Source organism: Musca autumnalis, unplaced genomic scaffold (assembly GCF_047663935.1).
Source record: "Musca autumnalis isolate F117 unplaced genomic scaffold, ASM4766393v1 scaffold_1, whole genome shotgun sequence".
NCBI classification, from domain to species: Eukaryota; Metazoa; Arthropoda; class Insecta; order Diptera; family Muscidae; genus Musca; species Musca autumnalis.
The window spans coordinates 151,907,080-151,930,462 of NW_027411644.1; the positions used below are offsets into that span (position 1 = coordinate 151,907,080).

The 23,383-nt window shown below is 34.6% G+C and overlaps 2 protein-coding genes across 2 annotated transcripts in view; one reads left to right on the plus strand and one right to left on the minus strand.

Moving 5' to 3' along the window:
• LOC141388554 (uncharacterized) overlaps positions 1 to 23,383 on the plus strand; it is an 81,294-nt gene that overhangs the window by 21,211 nt on the left and 36,700 nt on the right. The gene's annotated exons all lie outside the window — the stretch shown is intronic.
• On the minus strand, positions 6,299 to 17,055 carry LOC141388562 (endocuticle structural glycoprotein SgAbd-9-like). The gene is made up of 3 exons (XM_073958483.1): positions 16,954 to 17,055; positions 6,708 to 6,835; positions 6,299 to 6,645 (listed from the first exon to the last, which is right to left on the minus strand). The coding sequence occupies exons 1-3, from the start codon at positions 16,969 to 16,971 to the stop codon at positions 6,420 to 6,422; spliced, it is 372 nt and encodes a 123-aa protein (XP_073814584.1). The 5' UTR covers positions 16,972 to 17,055; the 3' UTR covers positions 6,299 to 6,419.

A 23,383-nucleotide genomic window follows, 5' to 3' on the forward strand; every position in this document is an offset into this window, starting at 1 on the left:
TATCCTTGCAAAAAATTTTCGACGTAGGTCCACGTTTTCTTGTAGCCCCAGTATTGGTTTCTGAAATCGGGAGGTACGGCTATATCAAAACATGGACCCAGGGACTCCATTTTCAATACCTTTATTACTATTGATATAAGAAAGTTTTGAGCCAAATTTTGTCAGCCAACGTCAAGTTTTTCGACAGTTAATGAGTTTTTACCGAATATTTGGGTAAATACTCGAAATCGGGGTACCCTTAAATGGGGGCTACAGGAAAACGTGGACCTACGTTGACAAATATGTACAAGGATATTTTACACTAATTGAGGACTCACTGTGCCAAATTACAGCCAATTTGGTTGTAAAATGTGGCCAATAGATGAAAAATACCTTAAATTGGGAGGTACGGGCCTATATCAAAACATGGATCCAGAGACCCCATGTTCAGTACCAGAAGTTCTTTTGACATAAGAAAGACTTATGCCAAGTTTTGTCAGCCTACGTCAAGTGGTTCGGCAGTTAAAGAGTTTTTACCCAAAATTTGGTTAAATACTCGAAATCGGGGTACCCTTATATGGGGGCTATTAGAAAACGTGGACCTATATTGACAAATTTTTGCAAGGATATTTTCTACACATTGAGAACTCACTGTGCCAAGCTACAGCCAATATTATTGTAAAATGTGGATAATAGATGAAAAATACCTTAAATCGGGAGGTACCTAGAGACCCCATTTTCTATACTAGATATTCTCTTGATATAAGTAAGATTTGAGCCAAATTTCGTCAGCCTACGTCAAGTGGTTCGGCAGTTAAAGAGTTTTTACCCAAAATTTGGGTAAATACTCGAAATCGGGGTACCCTTATGTGGGAGCTATTAGAAAACGTGGACCTATATTGACAAATTTTTGCAAGGATATTTTCTACACATTGAGACTTCACTGTGCCAAGCTACAGCCAATATTATTGAAAAATGTGGATAATAGATGAAAAATACCTTAAATCGGGAGGTACGGCTATATGGGGGCTATATTAAAACATGGACCTAGAGACCCCATTTTCAATACTAGATATTATCTTGATATAAGTAAGATTTGAGCCAAATTTCGTCAGCCTACGTCAAGTGGTTCGGCAGTTAATGAGTTTTTACCCAAAATTTGGGTAAATACTCGGGTATTTACCCACTAGTTTAAAGTATTGTAAAACTATCCACTTTGAAACGAATTTACAACCTAAACCCAGGAATAGGGTGTAAAATGTTGTATTTGCCATTTAATATAGTAAATACCCAAATAAATACCCACAAATGGGTATTTATCCGGTATTTACCCACCGTGTGGGTATTTACCGGGTAAATACCCGGTAAATACCATCTCTAGTGTAATCCAAACATAACCTCTTTCAGGCTCCAAACTAGAGTGCACAACAGTTCTACTCTTTCTTAAGTGTATGCCCATGCGGACATGTGGCGATTTTTGTATCGCCCCTCTTGTCAACCTAATCTAACCTAACGTATGTGATGGTGGATTGTGCTTCAGATAAAGAGGTGTTCTAATACGAGCCCACTTTCGTTCCACACAAAAGGCTAAGGCCAAAGATCTGCATTTTGCAACTATTTGTCGTATTATTGAGGTTGTATTAATTTCTGCAATAAATTCAAATTATTTTTTCCTTGCTATTTGTGTGATTTTACTAATTATTTTTTTGTATTTATTTGTATATGTATTTGAATGTGTGAAAAGTTGGAAAACAAGCATTTAAATATTTTATTTTTATTTGATTAATAGATGATATTACATATTAATTGTATTGATTATTCTATAAAATATGTACATAAATATAACTAGTATGTATTATACATCCATGTTTGGCATAGCTATATTTCTGTTAGCCATTTTTTCTGATTGTAGTGTTTACGTTTACAATAAATTGATTTGCATTTACATGTTGTATTCATTTAGTATTAATCTTCTATATTTACAACTTGCAATAATATATTTGTATAGAGAAGTGAAATTCGCGCCATTCAATATATTAATAACTTCACTTTCACCAAGAATTGTTTTTCCAAAAAAAAATAGTTCTGTACTCGCAAATATATGTAGGGCAAGCTCCAATAAAATGAAATGCGTTCTCCGGATGATCCAAATTACAAATGGCACATAAAACATTTGAGTTATTACTGCCAGTAAAATTTCTGGCATTTAGATCTAGTAAGCCTCCTCTAGCTTTAATAATTAGACTTGTTGCATATGTAGAAAAATCTCTTGTACGAGATGGTATTTCATTGTACTGTAAGCATGAATACAGGTCATGAAATTGAGAGTTTCTAGCGTGGCAATTATAATTAATACGTTCTTGAGTATTTAAACCTTCAATAATTCCTTCCAACAATAACAAAGGGGTATTGTATTATCGGGAGGAGAATACTGTAATTTATGGCATATATTATACCATTCTTTAGTCCAATAAGTATTCAATTCAATAACCTTTTCTGCAAAACTCGGTTAATATAACAAAAATGATTTTTCAGGGTAGAAATATATAAGGTTGTCGGACCACTTTCTAGATACAGGACATAGTTTGGTGTATTGTTTGGAAGATACAACATTTTTTAATGAAAAACCTTAATAATTTCTCAACGCTTTCAAATTTTTGAAAACCCCCTGACTTGTGATGCCTAAAACATTATAGACCTGCAGCATGCGGTAAAAATTTTCTGTTTATTGGTTTTTGATATATTAGGTTGGGTGAGATATATTGACCATTTTAGAAGATACAAGTTTCGTTTGCAAGTGAGAATTCAAAGATACGTTATATGTTAGTTCAACTCCTAAGTACGTGTATCGGCTTACGATTTCTATTTCTTGATTGTCATAGTACCATCTTAGATTTTGCCTCATTCGACTGCATTTGCGAAAAACAAGTATTTTCGATTTTAACAGATTGACCTTCAAGCGCCATTTAATACAATAATCTTGCAGAGCGTTTATCATGTCTTGCAAACCATTAGGCAAATCCGATAGGATCACTATATCATCTGCGTAGAGCAAAACCTTAATATTACAATCAGCGACATTGACACCACCTGGTAATTTATCAGGTAAATCGTTGATGTATAATGAAAATAGTGTTGGGCTTAGTATACACCCTTGTTTCACACCCGAATTTATGTTTAAAGCTTCTGAGAAATTGTACCCATCCCATACTTTAGTAGTTGTATTATAATACATACCTTGAAGGATTCTTATTAGTTTTGTAGATAAACCCAGGCCTAACAGTTTGAAGAATAGACTGTTTCTTGGAATCAGGTCGAACGCCGTTGAAAAGTCTACGAAAAAAGTATAGGTGGATTTATTATTATGCTTGTTTAGATATACCGTATTAACGAGATTGAAAATATTGTCCACTGTGGAATAATCCTTCCTAAAGCCTGCTTGATATTCATTAAGAATGCTTTTACGTTCGTAATTCGATTTAATAAAATGGTGCCCATAAGAGGTAATCCCCTATAATTTGAAGCAATATAAGGATCGCCTTTTTTAAATAAGGGAATTAATATTGATTCTGTAAAGGATACGGGTAGATCTTCACGAAGAAATATCTTATTGAGGGTAAAACGGACTTCTTTAAGAAAGTTATGAGGAGCATTTTTATAATACTCATAAGGTATGCCGTCCTGCCCTGGTGATTTGTTTGGTTTCAGCTTTTTGACAACATTGAGTAATTCTACAAACTCTAACGCAGAGTCTAAAAAAGGGTCCACCACAAAAGGCATATACCAGCTCACAGTTCGATCTCCTTCTGTATTTTGTAGAATCTGTTCAAAATGGCATCTGAACTGATCAGCGTTAAGGTTACTTCTATGAAAGTCAGTCGACTTTTTTAAAGATTTAGACAACGCCCGCCAGGCCTTACTGCAACTTATAGAATCTAGTCATTATAATAAGCTAGTTTCTTTTTGTGACATAAAGAACGAAATTTAGCTTTACATAGAAAATAACGTTGACGATTTATTAGTGTGTGTGTGATTTTCTATTTTTTTTACTTTTTATCATACTTGAACGCAGACGAAAACATCCACAATCGAACCACTTTTGCTTCGGCTCAAATACGGCTTTATTTTCAGTTGAGACATTTGATTGTTTTATTTTTGATTTGATTGTGTCAATCAGGTTACTGGTTTGTGTATTTATATTAAGGTAGCAATTGCTTGACAAAGTTGATAGTTTGAATCTGTATTGATCTTTGTACTTATCTTTCCAATGCAATCTTTGAAGAGATACTTTTTTATTGCCAATTATATGACATTCCCTAGGAACATTAATCTCTAGAGTTAAATGCATGTGGTCCGAAAAAAATGTTGTATCCACACTCATATTTGCAACGAATTTCAAAAAACTGAAGGAACATATGTAATAGTCTATTACAGAGCTTCCTATAACTCCGCAAAAACTAAAGTTGCCTTCTGTATCACCTATAGTTCTTCCATTCAAAACGAACCTATATCATCAATAACATTCAACAGTTTTGTACCGTTTTTGTTTACAGTGCTATCCTTTGATCTACGATAACCACTAATCCATTCAAAATCTTCAAAAAATCTGTTTTCTAGAAACTGTTCTTCACCTATTCTTGCAGAAGTTTTTAGGATTAATTTGCTTCAAAAATGTTCTGCATCCGATTTCCATTTTGTACAATTCAAATATACTGGAATCAAATAGAAAACACATCCATTGAGGTTTGTGGATAAAACGGTAACATTATTAATTGTAGTGAATTCTAACTTCCATTAAATTTTAACATCTTTTTTAAACCCGTAAAGACATCCTCCACTTGCACGGCCAGATCTATTTGTCCTAGTTGCTTCTACCCAGTATATATCGAAATTTTTAAAAAAGGATGAAAAATGTGTTATTTTGCTTGCTTCCACATGGGTTTTAAAAAGAAACAAGTGAGAAAAGGTTATAGTCGGTACGGGTCCGACTATGTGATACCCCACTACCCCTGTGCATAATCTTTTCACTCGAAAACATTTATATTACGGAGATACGAAAGTTTTCACCTATCTGCCTTTTTTCACCAAATGACTTAAGGCGAACTGAACCAAAATAATGAATCAATAGGTTTCTCTCTCTGTGAGAAAATTTCGTGACGATCCGATCAAAATTGCGACCTGTAGCGTGATTACAAGGTTTAGATGGACAGACGGACGGACACACATAGCCAGATCGACTCAGCTCGTCGAGACATTCATTTTGGTATATATAAGTATGGGTCTACGACCATTATTTCGATGCGTTACAAACTTTTTGGGCAAAGCCAACTTATAATACCCTCCCCAGATATTGGTGTAGGGTATAAAAATATATCAAATTTATCTAAATAATATAAAAAATTGCCAAAATTAAGTGCCTTTGAAGGTTGGAGACGTTATATGATAGTAAATGGCACGATTCGAGTTGTTATTGTGATGTTGTTGTGTTGGTATTATTATTGCTATTGTAATTATTTCTAGCAATAATATCGAACATTGTATCTCCAATAATCTCTCTAAGGTAGGTGACATCATTTTCCGTAGCAGCGACAGTTTTTCCTTGAGACCAGTTATAACGCTTTTCATTGATATATATCGAAAATTCAGCCAATCGTACATTTACATTACTTCTTTTCTGAAGTATTACGTTTTTCAGCTTTCGCATATTATATCTGATAAATATATGACACCACCGATGATGTCATTCACTCCGATATTTAAATCCATACTTTGCTCTGAATGAAAGAATTGCAGAATGTGGCGTTAATGGCCTTAATTGTTAATGGGGATTAAACCAATTTAGATAATTGATGGCCGTCGGACTGTTTTAATTCGATGCTGTCACATGGAACTAAATACACCTTACCTTTTTACGTTTTCGGCGAATATGGCTGAAAAATTAAATAAATAACATCGTAACGCCATGTCTGGCAGAGGATTATAAAAGAAGCCGAGAGACTATTTGAAACCCATATATGTATGTATGTTTTTGTCTTAACTCAAAGCGCAATTTAATATAGCAATGACCTTGCCGAAGACCAACATATCATCTTTCTATTCACTGAAAATTATAGAAACAAATAACAGAAAACCACTTACATCTGGTTTTGTCGTTTTAGTTTTTTTTTGCCATCAACACATCTGCTGTTTTTTAATGCTAATTCAGAAGTCTATGTTCTTCGATAAAGAAGCTCAATATTAAAAACAAAACACGCACACCAAACCAGTTATTAAATAGCAACAATTAGCGAAACCACACTTCATTGAAAACATAACCAACTAATTTAAAAAATGTATTTAACAATCTCATAAGCAAAAAAAATAAAAAGTGTAAAAAACGCAAAACTAAAAAATAATGACTTAATGATATCTACAGACTTTCCAAGTTGATTTCAAACAAATTAACCAGCAGCAGATTTCAAAGAGCCAGGGCTCAATTTACGGTTCTTTAGCATATAGCGGGCCTTGTAACCATCCTTGTCGGCAGTGTACATGGTAATGGTATCGGTATCAGTCTTTTCATCGTACACTGAGTATGTCCCCATAACGACTAATTCTTGTTCGGGAGTACCGGGATTCATAATCATACCGATTTCCTCGCGTTTGCTGCCATCAGGTTCCTCCAAGCTGAAAGCCAAAAAGAAAAAAGTTAATAAATTTCTCCCGAAAACCAAATTAACACAATTTACTTGAAACGGTAGCCTTCCTTGCTGGGAGCAAAGCTATAACGTTCCTGCATTATGGTTGGAAAGATGGAATCCAAGACACCGGCAGAAGCAGAGGCTGAGAAGATGGCCAATACGGCACTTAACAACAACTGAAAATATAAAAAAAAATATTTTCAATTTTTATATTAGTCCATATCTACATTAGGCAATTTTCTTGCGGCAATTGTAAGTTTGTCGGTGTTGAAAGGCAAAGGCTTACCATAAGCCTCACCTCTCTCTCCAACAAACTGACAATTGACGCAAGGAAATTGCCTAATGCAGTTTTAAATGCCAGTACTGGGATATTTTATATGCACAACATTTTATGGTAGAAAAAATGCCAGATAAGTACTTCATTTACATATGTATATGGATATCGGAATTTTTATTACAATGTGTCAACATTTTTTGCTCACACTTAGAACATCTCTATTTTAAAGACATAAAAGTGATGAGAATATTGTAAACTATAAAAACATATTGTATAATTGCTTGAAACCCACACAAAATGTCATTACAACAAATAACACTTTACCCTCAATCATCGATAATACAAGGGGGTTAAGCATGCCCTTATGTAAATGAATATAACATTATTTATTATTTGCTATCCTCGGAATAAGGCGTAAAGCTATAAATGTTATGCTCCAAACACAATTCGAACCCAAAACCACAGACACGGTGTTTGAATTATTCGAATTGCTGATGATATACTAACGACCAAAATGTGTCTCATGGAAATACACTCAAATTTCTCTATAACGAACTTCCCTATAACGAAGAAAAATTGAAAACGCAGCTTTTTATACCCTCAGCATTTATGCTTTCATGCGGTCAAAATGTGTCTCATCGAAATAATGGTTTTAGACCCCAAGTATGTTTGGACGAAATCTATTTCAGACAATTTGGAGTTGATTTACTAATGTCCGTCTGTCTGGTTGGAGTGCACAATGACTCTCGAAAGGATGAACCGATTCAGCCCTAAATTTGGCCATCGTAATATTTTGACCAAACTTAGTTTAAGTTCGAAGATGAGCCATATCGGTCCACTCCTTCAGGTGCATCCCACAAAAGTTCGAATGTGTTCGAAAAAATTGTGCGCACGACAACTCTTGAAGGAAGTAACCGATTTGGTCCATACTTTGACTATCGTGAAATTTCTACCAGACATAGATAAGGTTCCAATATGGACTCCATCGTATAACTGGCAAACTATCGATAGTCTGACTATCGTTTTGATCGCTGTCGTAAAGTTTCCTTCTTATCGGACACCAAAACTATTATTTTTTAAATAATTCACGACTGATAACCCAAGCAACATGTTTTGGTGACCGATGTAACCTTCGTTTTACGACAGTAATCAAAACGATAGTCAGACTATCGATAGTTTGCCAGCTCTACTCCATCGGTCCACTCCTTCAGGCACCTCCCACATAAAATCTCGGAAAAGTTCAGTTTAGGACCTGCTCTCGATTCGCATTGATTTTTGTTGTAACAACTTGTATTCGCTGCCCCCATTACGACGGTACAAGTTTTATCAGGGGTAAGTCTATATTTCCTGAGAACATGGCCCTGAGAAAAAAGCCCACCCCACGATAACTCTCGAACTGATCAACCGATTTGGTCCTTCGGGTACCTCCCCTACAAAAGTTCCAAACTTTTCTCTAAAATGGTACGCTCTATATCCGTTGAACGGTGTTACCGATTTGGTCCATACTTTGACCATCGTGAAATTTCTACCAGACATAGATAAGGTTCCAATATGGACTCCATCGGTCCAGTCAAAATTTCGGAAAAGTTCAGTTTAGGACCTGCTCTCGAATCGCTTTGATTTTTGTTGTAACAACTTGTATTCGCTGCCGCCATTACGACGGTACAAGTTTTATTAGGGACAAGTCCATATTTCCTGAGAACATGGCTCTGAGAAAAAATCCACCCACGATAACTCTCGAACTGATCAACCGATTTGGTCCTTCGGGTACCTCCCCCACAAAAGTTCCAAACTTTTCGCTAAAATGATACGCTCTATATCTGTTGAACGGTGCTACCGATTTGGTCCAAACTTTGAATTTCCTAATATTTTGTCCAAATGTAGTTTAACTTCGGAAATCTTCCATATCGGTCTTCTCCTTAGGCTACATCTCCCAGAAAATTTAAAAATTTAGGATCTGTTCCAAAATCCGTTGGAAAATTATACCAATATCGTGGTCCTGTATACAGCGATATTATGTTTTTCGTTGACAAGTTTATGCTTTCTGACATGGTGGTCCACAACCTCTAAATTATACGGTGACCAACTGAAATGACTCCCAAAATAAGACCCACTTACAAAATCGACTATGTCGATCCATTCCTTCACGTACCTTCTCCGCATCACTAGAGATCTTGATATATTTTTGTTTTTGGAAAGTTCATATGCCCCAAAAAGGGTCGCAGTATCTAAGAATTGCTTAATACATAATTATAGGAGACAATGATTTTGAACGTTGGGGTGGGGAATTCCATGTGTCGGTGACTGTATTCGTTTAGTATATCAAAATCCCAAAAGCGTTTTGGTTTCTTGGGCCAAACTTTTTTAGGGACCCTTATATACATAACCATAACCAATATTTAGCGATATACTTCGCAAGATTAAGCTTTAAAATGTGATAGAGAATTTTGCATTAGAAAATGGATCATGTCCACTTTTTGGTATAGCACCCATATAAGGATATCCCAGCAAAATTAAATGGAAGTGATTCCATGTGAAATCATGATTTCTCTGGTTATTTTGAATGAGTGCGAAAGGAGTCGTGAAAGATCCGATCTTTATCATCGAATTTTCGTGAGTGCAATTGAAGTCGTGAAAGATCGATCTTTTTTATCGAATTTTCATGAGTGCAATTGAAGTCGTGAAAGATCCTATCTTTTTCATCGAATTTTCATGAGTGAAATTGAAGTGGTGAAAGATCCGATCTTTGTCATAATATCGTCATGAGTTTAAATAAAAAGATAAGTACACCAGAGCTTGAGGTTCTCCTACTATTTATTTTTGGTGGGAATGTGAAAAGGGACATAATTTGTGAGAAAATTAACTGAAAAGGAAAGTCCTTATTAGTAAGGATTAATGTAATACATGTTTCAAAAGGACAACGGCCTCAAAAGTATGGGTTTCCTTCAAGGAATTCCCGTTTCTTCAAAAGGGACAAGTCGAAACTCGATCAAGATCACCCCATATTGAAACTTTAGAGCCTTTCTGAGCATTTCATGGCTTTAAAATTCACAAGATTCACAAGACATAACACCCGGAATTTTGTCGCTACAGTTGTTATATTTGTAGATTACCAATTCTGTGGATTTTACGATCCAGTGTACGTTGGACTTGTCACTATAAGTACTATAACTGCAATTAAAACCAATTAATATACTCTTTATGGTCTTATGTACAGATTTAGTTTCATTTTGTTCAAAAATATCAAGAATTTTTTACACAGTTCCACGAGGATTCTTCGTTGTATACTAACTTTTGCGATATAAATTTTGGTCTTTTTTGGATTCGAACCGTACACTTGCTAATGTATGCAAATATTGCGCACTTTTAATTGTTATTACGAAGGACAACCTTCTTGTCTATCAAATAAAACTAATTGTTTGTTGTTTTCAATTAGTTATAGTGATATTTATCCCTAATACATTTTGGTTTCAACGGTGTATACTAACTTTTGCGACAGACTGTAGCTCAAAATCGGTTTTTACGAGTTTTACCCAGAATTTCGTTATTTCCGAATACAAACAAATATTTTCGTGGGGTTTTCGGCACTGATATATTAAGGAGATGTTGTAGGTTCGATACAAACAGTTATTGAAATAATTATTGTGAATATATATCAAGAAAATATAGAAAACATACGACGGACCTTGTAAAAATTGCATATTTTGAGTACTTTACGCTGTGATTACGTCATCGGGGGAAGTCATAGGATCTTCATATGGCATACCGGATATGCTTAGGGCGTCTACTATATATCCCAGTATTGAAATATATAATATAAAGTTCATAAAAATCAACATGAAGACTGCAATTGAAAAGTAAATGGCTTATGTGGTAATGATATCACTGGTACATGATTTCTCTTTAGCAGTCTTTATGCCGATTTTTAGGTAATGACCGAATCATGGTCGCTATGAACTTTTTATTAAATATTTGAATACTGGACAATATAGTAGACACCCTAAGCATATCCTGCATGCCATATAAAGATCCTATGATGAAGTAATCACAGCGTAAATCACTCAAAATATACAATTTTTATAAGGTCCGTCGTTTTCTATATTTTCTTGATATATCAGGAAAAATGTCTAAAATTGTCTTTTCCATTTCAAAAAAATCAAAAAAAAAATGTTGATGCTACATCAATGATTATTGGTACATAGATTAAGAAAAAAATCAGCATTCCAAATCTGTTTTCGTTACTAACTTCGATCGTTGCGCGCAAAATATATGATCTTTTTAATTATGATAATTAGAAACAATTCTAAAAAAATCGCGGCTTAATATAGTTAGCTGTTATATCCTATTATCGTTAACTGAATTCGTAACCTTTGCGATGATGCAAAAAATAATCGCGAAGTCTCAATGGAATCGCGAAAAATCAAATTTGTTAAATAATTTCACGTATTTACAAACATATTTTTGAAACAATAGCGCTCATAGTTACGAAAAATATATAATAAAATTATAACAGCATCCAGACATTTTGAGGAATAAAATAAAACCTAAGTTGTGAAGGTTGGAGCTATAGTATTCATGTTATTTGCAAAAATACGAAGAAAATATTACGAAAAAATTAAAATCATATTATTCTAATTTTATTTTTTTATGGTTTTATAGGAAAAGTTGGAGAAAAAATGTTTGAGTTCTTCGGCATTTTCGTCAAAATTTCACGCAATAATGATGATATTCCGTTGTAACAAATTTTTCGCTTATAGTTTTCCTATTGGATAATATTATTAGAACCTTATATTAAATCACAAGGAATTCCAATTGTGGCATAACGTTTAAATAATATTATATTGAATATTACAACATTTGAGACGCATATAAACCGCGTAATTATGAAAATGACATGATGCGCATCCGATTTTCCAACACAGCGAATCAATCCCTTTTATTTAATGTACAGTTTGTCAAATTCTATTTGGCGGCCACGATGTAGCATCTGCTGCATTTAAGGGTGCAAAATACAGTAAAATGGTCATAATTTCCGCGAAGTTCATTTAAATTTTATGCGCATCCGATTTCAATAATCACCATTAAAAAATACGTCCTTCTATGCCGTTTCAATGCGATCCATCAAGAACCGTGGATGTAGCATCGCACTAAATTTTTAGAAAAAATCTATTATATCTCTGGATTTACGAGAGTTTTTAAATATCTGTTTTCGCGCAGTTTAAACGCGCGTATCGATCTATTTATTTAAGTAGAACTGACACATCCAAAACGCGTTTTAATATGCGATATTTTCAAAATAATTTTTTGCAAATTTTCGAAATTTGAGGGGTATCATATCCGCCGATCTAGTGGGTGGATTTTTACGCGTCGTGGCTTGTTAGATTCAGAACGTAAAAAAACTAAATTTACGCGGGTTTCCACGGAAATCGAATGACGTTTGTAAATTTTAAACCAAAAAAGTAGGTTTTTGAGAAAAATTTACGCACACAAATTTCGTGTTTAGGCGCAGATTACTGTGATCCTGTTAGGGCTACACCCTCATGTTATACATTAAAAAATGCGAAATCGCGAGTACTACAATCCAATAATAAGCTTTTAGGGAAATCCAGCTGCGCGTCCCGATTAGAGCAAAAATTCAAAAAACCCCATTTTTCAGGTTTAAAAATGTCAGCATCCGTTTGAGGTAGATACAGTGGATATATTAAAAAATCATACATTAGAAACTTCAACTCTGAAGTGTGCTCTTTAACTTCTCCTTTGAGCATTAAGCTCTGCATTGTGTTGTAAAACCACTAATTGGAAAATAACATAATGAAACTCGTTTATTTCAAAGATTTTTTCCGATTTTTTTACATTAGTACGACCACAGCTTCCGCTCAAATTATTATTTTAAAAAACCCCTCGGTGAATCGGGCTAAAACAGTTTATTTTGCCGAAATGCGGTCAAAAGTTATGGTGTAGTAAAACTGATCGCGAGTTACAATACCCCATACCTCAGTTTCAACATAAGTTAATTTTCTACAAAAAGCTTGATATATTCACAATAATTATTTCAAAAACTATTTGTATCGAACGTACAACATCTCCTTAATATATTAGTGCCGAAAACCCCGCAAAAAATATTTGTTTGTATCCGGAAATAACGAAATTCTGGGTAAAACTCGTAAAACCCGATTTTGAGCTATATCTCAAGAACAAGAGCTGATGGAGAAAACCCGAGGCCGGATTTCAAAATAACTCGCCGATTTCATTTAGAAACAAAATCTTCGGTTGAAACATTCAACTTTTTTAATTTTGTTGAGCAGTGTAATTTATTGAATATTGGAAAAACGGAACCCCAGTTGAAAGAAATGTCTTGCAGCCATCGGAAGAGATAAATATGATATTGCAGATTTATATAATATATAATTTTGAAAATTACATACAAAATAAAGAAAAATAACATCTGGCGATACGAATCATCTGTGTATTGTATTCTTATTAATTCAACAAATTACATAATTGTATTGCAAATTTTCTTTCTGATTGGCGAAAATCCGGATCCAAAGCATTGGTGCAAGATGCTATGGTGATGAACTGGTGCAAGATGCTATGACAATGAATTGGTGAAAGTGTGTGTCACTCCCTTGTAAATGTGATTGGTGATTCACCTAAATTTTCACCTATGACATGTCACTTGCCCCCATGATTCAACTCATGATTTGTCATCGAACATTTTGCTGGGATACCTCGATTTACGTTTTATCAATACTTTCTAAGTTATTTCGGCAAATGTCGGAATTTTGTGTTCTTAGTAAAAATAAACCATCTATGCGAAAAGTCATCGTTATAGGTTCACGGATTAAGCTATTTCGAGGATCTTGGCCACATTTTCCAATTGATTAGGCTCTAATTTATCATATTTGGGAGGGGAAGAATACATTTCCGCAGAAAATTTTCAAATCAGAGCCATGTTTCGGAGTGGCGTCCATATAGAGTACCTCTTGATTTTACCTATTTCGAGGGTCTTGGCCGCAATTTCCAAAATTTGTGTTTTGGTTTCTTTGATGATATTAAACTTTTGTGAGGTACTAGGAGGAGTTGCCCGATATAGTTACGGTGACCAACCGTACTGTTTTTTAGAGTACGTATTCGTACTGTATTTATTTAAGGTACTCTATTTGTCCTCTATTTTCATTGGGTGTACCCCCGCTATTTTGGAAGTATGTGGATAAAATTTTGGTGAAATCTATTTAAGTCTTTAGAACTTTTGGTATTGAAAATAGTCTATAGAGGTCAATGTTTTGGTATGGCCACATTAAAATTTATGCGTGACGCGTCGACGCATTAAGGAATTTTGAAAAAACATTTCCAACAAAAGTTGTTCATATAAGTCCACGTTTTGGTATATCCCCCATAGAACGGTACCTCTCGATTTGCGGTATTTTAAGGTGTTATCTCATTTTCCCATCGAAATGGTTAATATTTGGTATTAAGTCTTCGCTTGGACAACAAAACTTTTCTCCAGAAATTTTATATATCCCCCATAGAACTGTACTTTCCGATTTAATTTTTAAGGTTTTAACTGCATTATACGACCGAAATAATTGATATTTGGTATTTAGTCTTCGCTTTGGGTAGGTAGGTATAGGTTCACGTTCTTACATATATAGCTTCAATAGAACGGTACCTCCCGATTTTGGGAATAAGGTTTAACCGCATTATCCAACTCAAATAGAGAAATAAAGGCATTTCTGCAGTAAATGGACGGTTTTAGCCACATTATTCTCACGCACATTATTTAGTCTCCATTGGAGCTATAACTTATTTTTTCTGCAAAGAATTGTTCGCATAGGTCCACGTTTTAGTATAGTGCCAGTAGAACAGTATCACCTGATTTTCGGTATTATTAAAGTTTTAGCCATATAATTCAACTGAAATGGCTGCAATCTGGTCCCAATACAATTTATGGTGGAGGGTATTAAAACTTCGACTCGGACAAACTTTACGCCGTTTTCACTTGTTAAAAATAGGAGCGTTAACATTAGTTAAATATGTTGTTAAAGTATCACAAATTCCCGCCCTTTTTTTTGGCCTCTAACACTTCCCCATGTGTACTCTATTTACATGCAAAACTATTGGTCACCGTAGATATAGTATATTTTAGAACCTGTTTTTAGTTTGAGAGAAATATTATGACGTGCAAAGATTGGGCTAATGTGATTCACTCCTTGTCGTGCCCACCAACCAATTTTTGTGGTCACCTTAGGATTCTTTAAAACTTGTTGACTATTATGTTTATTAAAAAAGGACTGTCTTCGGTAAAAATTTCGAAACGGTCCTCGAACCCTTAAGAAAAAACTTTATTGGCTTATTTTGAAGTACAGACAGCATTGAGTATACCGCAAAAATTTCAAGCCGATCGGAGACCTTCAAAGCGAAGATCCCGTAGAGTATTGTGTGTAAAGGCTCAACTTAAAGGTGTTTTTCTCGAAATGGCTATTTTAAAGTCGGTGCCAACGATAGCTCGAAAACGAATGGACCGATTATCATATATTTTTGTGAGATTATTAAATAAAGAAAAATCTTGTCTTTAAGCAAGATAGAATTTTTTAATTTTTTTGTCCGATTTTTTTTTTGCAAAAAACAGTCAATTTGTATCGTTAAAATCGAAATTTTGGCTTTGACAGTTCACATTTTTTAAATAGATTTTTTTCACTCAAAGTCAAGATTATTAGTTTATTAAAACGCCCACAATAATGATGATCGCCGCATTCGTTTTCGAACTATCGTTGGCACCGCAAAAAGCTTTTACAAAAAAGGGTTTCGCAGGCAGCCATTTACCATAAAAATATGCAAACTTTTTTAACAACAAAAATAGGCTATAGAGTTTAAGATGTGATTTTCAGATGAACGAAAAATCTAGTTAAAAATATTGGTAGTTTCTTTGAAAAAAAAATCATGAAAAATTAGTTTTTTTCGTCTGCACAAGTAGGTATAACCCCTTAAGTGAAAATTATAAAACTTTTGTGAAGGAGGAGCTGCGAGGACAATCTTCGACAAAGAAAATCAAAAGATATCTGTAATATGCACTTTTGTAATATTTTGTGTGGTACATACCCGAAGGAGTATCGATAGGGAGGCTCGATATTTGAACCTGATCTATGCCTGGATGAAATATTAAAAAACTCAAAATTTGTACCAAATCGGTTGATACGCCCAAGAGTTATATTGCGCACAATTGAAGCGGAACATTTTGAACGTTTGTGGGTAAGGAGTGGAACGATATGGTCCTTCATCGAACTACATCTTTGTTTGGACAAACTATTATGAGGACCAAATCGAAAGATCCTTTCGAGAGTTACCGTGTACTTCAGCCAGTCAGACAGACGGACGGACATGACTAAATCAACTGCAAACTGTCTGAAACGGATTTCGTTCAAACATACTTGGGGTCTTAAACCATTATTTCGACGAGCCCTCATTAGGTGAATGCTGAGGGTATAAATAACGCATTTTGTATTAAAAATATTTGAGAAATAGCACAAAATATTGTTACTCGTAATACCGGCCATCTGGCTGTAGTAAAGCCTTAAATATTGACATAAACATTTTTATGAATTTGATTTGGAATCTTTGCAGGACCTAGGGGGACTTATGGAGTATTTTTGAGGACACTGTACGTAATATAGAATGTATACGCCTCAAGGTACATATCGTACACATATGGATATTTGACATTATCAACATTTATTACTTAATTACTGTACACCGAATAATAAACATCACATCAGCAAATATAAAACCGCAAGAATTATTACGAAATCGATAGATTGTTTCATATAATCCCGTATAATAAATTTAATTAATAATTCTTTTTAAAGTCTGTTGGATTCTTGTAACTTGACTTAAACCTTTTTATCACGTTTAAAGTTTGTTTTAGTTTTCAAATATTTTTTGAATCTTTTAGAAGTGTGCCGAAAAAAATATTTATCCACTTTTAGTATGTAACTGTTTTTTTATTCAAACACGACTCACCAATTTTGAAGATGCCATAAGTTTTTGATTAACACACGTCGTTTAGGGTGTAGTTCATAACTAAGACTGATAGATCAATCCATATCGAAGTCACCACCAAGCTTTACGTTTTCTAAATCGTGATGTCAAACGTTGCAAAGATTCTTAAGATTTGCAGCAAATTCCAGTTTTGTTGTTTGTTTCTTCATTATTGTTGTTTATTGTAATCTTTTAGTTAGTAATATTAACTAACCAAAGCAAAAAAAAAACAACTTGTAAAACCAAAACCGGTCTAAGATAGTTTTAGAAGGAGGCATCCAAACGTTGGCATTCAAATCACACGCATACAATTTGCTAATAGTCGCCGAAGAATATGAACACACCACTTGGATAGTTAGAATCTTCGATACAATGACTAAATGAAATTCATAGTTTTCATTTCAAAGAATACAACAAAACCGCCAAACAATACAGCTAATGGATTTAAAAATCCCAGAAATCACCTAAAGCAGACTAATAACATAAATATGTGGAATCATGCATTTATCATACTTTGTCATAACGCTTTTTTCCCAAAAATTATTAATCACGATCGCTATGACGATTTTAGCGTGATGGGAATTTTATTATCACAAGATCTTTAAATCTTTCATTACTAGAGGAAATTTTTAAATATGTTGAAAGTTTAGTTTTAATTTTAATGATTACCGCCCAAGAAATGGATTTCATGATAATTTTACTACATTATGGTGATGAGCGTTTGCGTCATTTTTAAAACATTTTTTAATTTTTGCTGTTTTGACAGAATTAGCTCTCGATATGCGATGCTGATTGTATACCACAACAAAGTTGCCATGTTTTCTAATTGTAAAAATACATAGATTTTGGCATGTTATTAATTTGTCTAGTGAAGTAATTCAAATGAATATGTGTGTATGTATGGTTATGGTGCTTAATTTATAGTATATTATTTCAGATTTGTATATAATTACCTGAGTCATAGAGACAGAAAAAGAAATAGAGTTATGATTTCAAAAAATGCAATTTTAATTGTTTTTATAACCGCCACCATTCTATGAGGGGTATTATGAAGTTTGTCATTAGTTTGTAACTCCTAGAAATAATCGTTTTAGACCACACTAACTATATATGTATATTATTGATCAATGTGCAATTCTACATCGATACATCCATGCCTGTTCGTCTGTCCCTATCTAGGAATCACTCTAGCTCCCGAAAGGATTGAAGTAGGTGGATAAAATTTTAGTAAAATGAATTGTAAATACGAAGGATTTTTGGTATTACAAAAATATAACCTTCAAAATACCGAAATTCGGGAGCTCCATTTCCATGGGGGCTATATCAAAACGTCGATCTATAACTACAAATTTCTGGCAGAAAGTTTTTAGACTCAAGGAAAACTAAATACCAAATTTCCGATATTTCGGTAAAACCTTTTAAAATACCGAAAATCAAAAGTTACGCTACTATGGGGTATATGGGAACCCGCGGATCTATACTGATAATTCCCTTCTGCAATATTTTATAACCCCATGGAAGACTAAATAACAAATTTCAGTCCTTCGGTGGGATATTGACGTCACAATCTTCACTATTACAAAAATCGGGAGGTACCATTCTATGGGGGCTATATCGAAACGTGGACCTATGGCTTTTACCTCCAAAAAAGTATAAATACAAAATTTCAGCTATTTCGGTGGGTTGCTGTGGTCACAACCTTCAAAATACCGAAAATCGGGAGGTATCGTTCCATGGGGGCTATATCAAAACATCGATTTATGCCTACAAATTTCTGGAGGAAAGTTTTTAGACTCAAAGAAGACTAAATACCAAATTTCCGATGTTTCGGTTAAACCTTCAAATATCGAAAATCAAGAGGTACGCTTCTATCTTCTGGAACATTTTATAACCCCATGGAAGACTAAATAATAAATTTCAGTCTTTCGGTGGGATATTGACGTCACAACCTTCAGAATTCTATGGGGGATATATCGAAACGTGGACCCATACCGAGGAATTTCAGGCAGAAAGGCTTTTACCTCCAATAAAGAATAAATACAAAATTTCAGCCATTTCGGTGGTCACAACCTTCAAAATACCGAAAATCGAGAAGTACCTTTATATGGCGTGAACCTATACCGACAAATTTCAAATGAAGGCGTGGACCTATACCGACAAATTTCAAATTAAGGCGTGGACCTACACCGACAAATTTCAAATGAAGGCGTGGACCTATACCGACGAATTTTAAATGAAGGCGTGGACCTATATCGACAAATTTCAAATGAAGGCGTGGACCTATACCGACAAATTTCAAATGAAGGCGTGGACCTATACCGACAAATTTCAAATGAAGGCGTGGACCTATATCGACAAATTTCAAATGAAGGCGTGGACCTATACCGACAAATTTCAAATGAAGGCGTGGACCTATACCGACAAATTTCAAATGAAGGCGTGGACCTATACCGACAAATTTCAAATGAAGGCGTGGACCTATACCGACAAATTTCAAATGAAGGCGTGGACCTATACCGACAAATTTCAAATGAAGGCGTGGACCTATACCGACAAATTTCAAATGAAGGCGTGGACCTATACCGACCAATTTCATATGGAACGTTTAGTACCCGAAATGAAGACGAAATACCAAATTTCAGCCATTTAGTTGGATGATTGTGCCCTCTTTAACATATGTCCCAAACATATTTTGCAGCAAACATATTTTTGTTTGCAAGCAGTCCCAAACATAACATATATAAGATTATAAGTTTGGATCAATCTTAGCTCTAAACGAGAAAATTAATAAAAATCATTTAAAAAAAGATCTTCGCCCAAACAGGGAAAATTTCAAAAAAAAAAAAAAAACAAAAAAAAAATTTTTTTGCGAGCACATCTTCAATTTTTGGCATAGAGTTTAAGGAGAAAATGCTGGTTTCAAATCTGTTGGGTATGGAGGGTATATTAAGTTTGTTTTTCCGTTTTTAACACATTGAAATAATCATTTGCGACCCTATAAAGTCTATATATTCTTGATCAGGATACAATTCTGAGTCAAATGATTGTTAGCACAAAAATGCAGCACAAACACAAAAACCATTGTAATTACTGTTATATGTATCTAGAATACTAAGTGAATGTTTATTTATAAGTACCAATAATGCTTTAGCCTTTAAGTAAAACATTGTAAAACACAAATGGAATAAATAAAAGGCAATTTGAAAATGAACAATTCTGAGTCGATTTGGAAATGTCCGTCTGTTGTAATCACTAGCTAGAGAGTTAGATTTTTTCACCCGAGTATCTTTTTTCCATAGGCAGATCAAGTTCGAAGATGGGCTATATCGACCCATTTTTTTGTATATCCCCCATAAAACGGTACCTCCTGATTTTCGGTATTTTGAGGGTTTTAGCTACAATTTTTAACCGAACAAGCTGTAATTCGACATTTGAGATTTCTAGGGGTCATAGCACTACTCTACAAACAATTATCAACATGGCTCCATGTTTAGATATAGCCCTCATATACCTCCCGATTTTTGATATATTTAGGGTTTTAGCTACAAATTTTAATCGAACTGGGTGTAATTTGACATTTAAGGTTCCTAGTGGCCATAACACTGCTGTTAATATAGGTCCATGTTTAGGTATAGCCCCCAGGTAACGGTACCTCCCGATTTTCGGTATTTTGAAGGTTTTAAGTAAAATTTTCAACCTATTTAGCTGTAATTTGACATTTAAGGTTCTTAGGGGTCATTATACCCCGTTTATATATAACCGGATTTAACAAACCGACTGGGTTTTAAATGTCAATTCCATTGCTTATATTTCAAACAAATCCTCATAAAGAAGGTTAACCCTGCAAAAAGCTCTAATATAAACAACATAAAACACTACTCCACCAAAAACTGTAAACATCGTTCCATGTTTAGGTATAGCCCCCATATAACGGTACCTCCCGATTTTCGGTATTTTGAGGGTTTTACCTACAACTGTTAACCGAACTAGCTGTAATTTGACATTTGAGGTTATTAGGGGTCACAGTTCTTCTTCGCCAAAAATTGTCAACAGAGGTCCATGTTTAGGTATAGCCACCTTATATAGCGGTACCTCCCGTTTTTCGGTATTTTTAGAGTTTTAGCTACAATTTTTAACCGAACTAGCTGAAATTTTACATTTAAGGTTCTTAGGTCACAATATTTTTCCACCAAAAACTGTCAACATGAGTCCAAGTTTAGGTATAGCCCCCATATAATGGTACCTCCCGATTTTCGGTATTTTGAGGTTTCTATCTAAAATTTTTAACCGAATTGGCTGTTATTTGACATTTAAAGTTCCTAGTGATCATAAAATATTTGCAACAAAAACTGTAAACATAGGTCCACGTTTAGGTATAGCCCCCATATAATGGTACCTCCCGATTTTCATTATTTTGAGAGTATTAGCTAAAATTTTTAACCGAACTAGCTGTAATTTGGCGTTTGAGGTTCCCAGTGGTCATAAAATATTTCCACCAAAAACTGTCAACATATGTCCACATTTTGGTGCAACCCCCATATAGAGGTACCTCCCGATTTTCGATATTTTGAAGATTTTAGCTACATTTTTCGACCCAACTAGTTGTAATTTGACATTTGAGTCATTCAGTGCTCATGAAACTTTTACACTAAAAATCGTCAACGTAGGTCCAACATAGGTTTTGGTATAGCCCCCCATATAACAGTTCTTCCCTATTTCGGTATTTTGAGGATTTTAGGTACATTTGTTGACAGTTGAAGTTCCTAGTGATCACAAACATCTCCATCAAAAATTATCAGCATAGGTGCACACTTTGATCTAGCCCCATCTGAAGGGGCCGAGCGATTGAAGACATTTTTATATGCATTTTTTACATTATTTGGTTCAGAAAATTGTTATGGTGGAGGGTTTAAAAAGTTCGGTCCGGCCGAACTTAACGCTTTTTACAGTGTTTTATTTAACTTGCTTTGGTATGTGTTTAGTTCAAATCTGGTAACTCATTTTAAACACAGCTGCAGTTTGCCAATCGAACTAAAACTTTGCACACTTTTCAGATGTGAATGACAATACATGAATATGAAATCAAACCAATTTTGGTCCATTTTTACACTGTTTAACAGTGTTTTATCTAATTTGCTTTTCAAATCTGGTAACTCATTTTTCACATAGTTACAGTTGACCAATCGAACTTAAAACTTGCACACTTTTTAGATTTGGATGACAATACATGAATATGAAATCAAAACTAATATTGGTCCATTCTTACAGTGTTTTTACGGTGTCTAACTTGACCCCCTTTTCAAATCTGGTAACTGATTTTTAACACGGTTGCAGTTGACCAATCGAACTAAAACTTTGCACACTTTTCAGATTTAGATGACAATACATGAATATGAAACCAAAACCAATATGGGTCCATTGTATCCTATAGCCCCCATATAACGGTACCACCCGATTTCCGGTATTTTGCTTTTCAAATCTGGTAACTCATTTTTCACGCAGTTGCAGTTGACCAATCGTACTTAAACTTTGCACACTTTTCAGATTTGGATGACAATACATGAATATGAAATCAAAACTAATATTGGTCCATTCTTACAGTGTTTTCCGGTGTCTAACTTGACCCCCTTTTAAAATCTGGTAACTGATTTTTAGCACGGTTGCAGTTGACCAAACGAACTAAAACTTTCCACATTTTTCAGATTTAGATGACAATACATGAATATGAAACCAAAACCAATATGGGTCCATTTTGTCCTATAGCCCCAATATAACGGTACCACCCGACTTCTGGTATTTTGGGGATTTTTGTCTTCATTTTTAGCCCGAATTTGTTGTAACTTGGCATTTGGAGTTTTCAATAGTCCAGGAACTTCCCCACTAAAAATTGTGGACGTAGGTCAAGGTTTAATATAGCCTCCATATAACGGTACCACCCAATTTCAAGCATTTTAATCTACATTTTCTGCTCAAATGGACTGTAATTCGGCATTTGGGGTTCACAGTGGCCAAAAAATGTATTTACTAAAAAGTTAAAAATAAACCAGTAAGGAAAGGATCAAAGTCGGGCGGGACCGACTATATGATACCCTACACCACTGTGAATATGTAAAATATAAATCGGATCTATATCCAGATCTTAACCGATTTCGATATAATTTGGCACATTTATTTCCAGACCGAATTCAGTCACACACTCCAAATATCATTGAAATCGGACTAATATAGAGTGTTTGGTGCAGCAAATACGCGAAATCGGCCGAAAATATATATGGGAGCTATATTCAAATCTGAACCGATTCTCACCAAAATAAATAGCGTTCTTCCGACGGCTAAAAAACGATATTCCCCAATTTTCAGCAAAATCGGACAACAAATGCGACCTGTACGTTGCGAACGGACGGACGGACAT